This window comes from Rhincodon typus, unplaced genomic scaffold (assembly GCF_021869965.1).
Source record: "Rhincodon typus isolate 14 unplaced genomic scaffold, sRhiTyp1.1 hic_rhity00014744, whole genome shotgun sequence".
NCBI lineage: Eukaryota > Metazoa > Chordata > Chondrichthyes > Orectolobiformes > Rhincodontidae > Rhincodon > Rhincodon typus.
Window position 1 is genome coordinate 2893 of NW_025980382.1, and position 2814 is coordinate 5706.

At 66.5% G+C, this 2814-nt stretch overlaps 1 protein-coding gene across 1 annotated transcript; it reads right to left on the reverse strand.

Annotated features, from left to right (window-relative positions):
- Positions 1–6: 6 nt before the first annotated feature.
- On the reverse strand, positions 7–2153 carry LOC125482676 (zinc finger protein 316-like). The gene is made up of 2 exons (XM_048594792.1): positions 828–2153; positions 7–791 (listed from the first exon to the last, which is right to left on the reverse strand). Exons 1-2 carry the CDS (start codon positions 2090–2092, stop codon positions 287–289), a joined length of 1770 nt encoding a protein of 589 aa, XP_048450749.1. The 5' UTR covers positions 2093–2153; the 3' UTR covers positions 7–286.
- Between the last annotated feature and the right edge of the window lie 661 nt (positions 2154–2814).

The following is a 2814-nucleotide window of genomic DNA, read 5'->3' on the forward strand; positions in this document are numbered from 1 at the left end:
CAGATCGTCCCCAGTCCCTCTCTCACTGTCCCCAGTCTCTCTCTCTCACAGACTGTCCCCAGTCCCTTTCTCACTGTCCCCAATCTCTCTCTCTCACTCTAAACCAATTTCTGCCAATCTGACCCCAGTCTCTTTCTATCCCCAGTCGCTCTCTCTCTCTCCCCCCCACCATGCTCCTACTTCCACTCTCTCTGTCCCTCTCTCCTCTGCCTCCGTCTCTCTCACTCTCTCTCTCTTCCTCTCCGTGTCTGTCTCCCTCCCCGCTCCTCCTCTCTCTGCCGTTGCCTCAGTTGCTGGGAGCAGCCTGGATGATGGCGGTGATGGGACTGGTCTCCCTTTGCTGGTGAAGTTTCCGGTGCCTCTGGAAGTTCTCCCAGAGCCGGAAGCTGCCCCCACAGGAGTCGCAGATGAAGGAGTTGGCTCCTTCGCAGTGGTGGGCTCTGTCAGGGATGGCTGGGGGCCGGCGCGCCCTCACATGGCAGCGCAGGTAGTGGGGCCGGGCGAAGGCCTTGGTGCATGCTGGGCAGGTGTTCACCCCTCCCCGGGGGGTCTCCCGGGCCGATGAGCAGGGCCCAAACCGTGGGGCAACCCGCTGCCCTCGGTAGACCCGCCCGGGCTGCTCCACGGTCTGGGACCGGCCGAGGGGGTCTCCGCACACGCCACAAGTCAGGCGCCGCTCTGTCCTGGGGCACGAGGGCTCCATGGTGGAGGTGGGCCCCATGGCGGAGGTGGGCCCCGCGGTGGAGTTCGACCCCGCGGTGGAGTTCGGTCCCATGGCGGAGGTGGGCCCCGTGGTGGAGTTTGGTCCCATGGCGGAGGTGGGCCCCACGGCGGAGTTTGGCCCCGCAGTGGAGCTGGGGGATGAGCCCGCAGTGGGGTACGGGCCCAGGGCGGTAGGGGGCCCCACAGTGGAGGACGAGGAGGAGCAGAGTCCCATGGCAGAGGAGGCAGAGCCTAATCTTGTTGCGGGGTTCAGAGCCAAGGACCACCCAGTGGCAGAGGAGTCAGAGAGCCCCACGGCGGAGGTGTATGTCAGTCCAGAGACGGAGGAGTTTGACAGCCTCACGGCGGAGCAGTGTGATGGTCCAGAGACGGAGCAGTTGGAAACCACCGCGGTGGGGGAATGTGTCGGTGCAGGGACGGAGGAGTTGGAGACCCCCACGGCGCAGGAATGTGTTGGTCCGGTGGCGGAGGGCCCCGCGGCGGAGGAGGAGTGTTTCGGTCCAGAGGCGGAGGGCCCCACGGCGGAGGAGCAGTGTTTCGGTCCAGAGGCGGAGGGCCCCACGGCGGAGGAGGAGTGTTTTGGTCCAGAGGCGGAGAGCCCCACGGTGGAGGAGGAGTGTTTTGGTCCAGAGGCGGAGGGCCCCACGGCAGAGGAGGAGTGTTTCGGTCCAGAGGCGGACGGCCCCGCGACGGAGGAGGAGTGTTTCTGTCCAGAGGTGGAGGGCCCCACGGCGGAGGAGTGTTTCGGTCCAGAGGCGGAGGGCCCCACAGTGGAGGAGGAGTGTTTCGGTCCAGAGGCGGAGGGCCCCACGGCGGAGGCCCCCATGGCGGAGACGGCGTGGACAGGCATGTGCCACTGCAGGAAGAGCTGCTGGGTGAAGCCCTTGCCACAGGCCGGGCAGACGAAGGACTCGCGGGGCCCATGGCTGCGCTGGTGCAACACCAGCTGCTGGGCCTGAGGGAAGCAGGCAGAGCAGGCGTCACAGCGGTAGCTCTGGGTCTCGGCCAGGTGGAGGCGCCGGTGGCGGCCGCAGTTCTCGGCCAGGGCAAAGGTCTTGCCGCAGAGCCCGCACTCGTGGGGCTGGCGGCCGGTGTGCGAGACCTGGTGCCGTGCCAGCAGCGCCGCCACGGTGAAGCCCTTGCCGCAGACATCACAGACGGCCAGCCTCTCGCCCCGGTTGCACTGCTCCCGCGAGGACACCGCCTCGGCCCGGGTGAAGCTCATCTCTCCGAACGCCCGCTGCCCGGCGTGCACCCTCAGGTGTTGCTGCAAGGCGTGAGAGCGGCTAAACTCGTCCCCGCATGTGGCGCACGTGAAGGGGGCTTCGGCTCGGGCTGGGGGCGCAGGCAACTGTTTCCCAGTCTGCATTCCTCCAGCGTCTGCCTCCTCCCTCCCTCCTTCCTTCTGGGCTCTCTCTCTCCCCCGGTTCTCCCTCCTTCCTCCTCCTGCTCCCTTCCTCCTCCCGAAACCCCTCCTCCTGGTCCCCCTCCCTCCTCCTCCTGCTGGTCCTTCTCCCTCCCCCTTCTCCTGCTGGTCCCTCTTCCTCCTGGTCTCTCTGCCTCCTCCTCCTGGTCCCTCTCCCTCCTCCTCCTGCTGGTCCCTCTCCCTCCCCCTCCTCCTGCTGGTCCCTCTCCCTCCCCCTCCTCCTGCTGGTCCTTCTCCCTCCCCCTCCTCCTGCTGGTCCCTCTTCCTCCTCCTCCTGCTGGTCCCTCTCCCTCCTCCTCCTGGTCCCTCCGCCTCCTCCTCCTGGTGCGTCTCCTTCTTCCTCCTCCAGGTCCCTCTGCCTCCTCCTCCTGGTGCGTCTCCCTCTTCCTCCTCCAGGTCCCTCCGCCTCCTCCTCCTCCTGGTGCGTCTCCCTCCTCCTCCTCCGTGTCCCTCCTTGTTCACTCCCTCGGGTCCTCGGGGCACCTACTGAGGAGTGGGAGGGAGAGGGAGAGGGAGTGAGAGAGACAGGCGTAGAAAGATAGATGAAAAGTGGAGGGAGGGACAGAGAGAGAGAGACACGTGCAGAGGTCAGGGAGAGAGGGGGAGTGGAACACGGATGGTGGAGAGGTAGGGAGGGTGAGCGGGTGAGAGAGAGATAGAGTGAC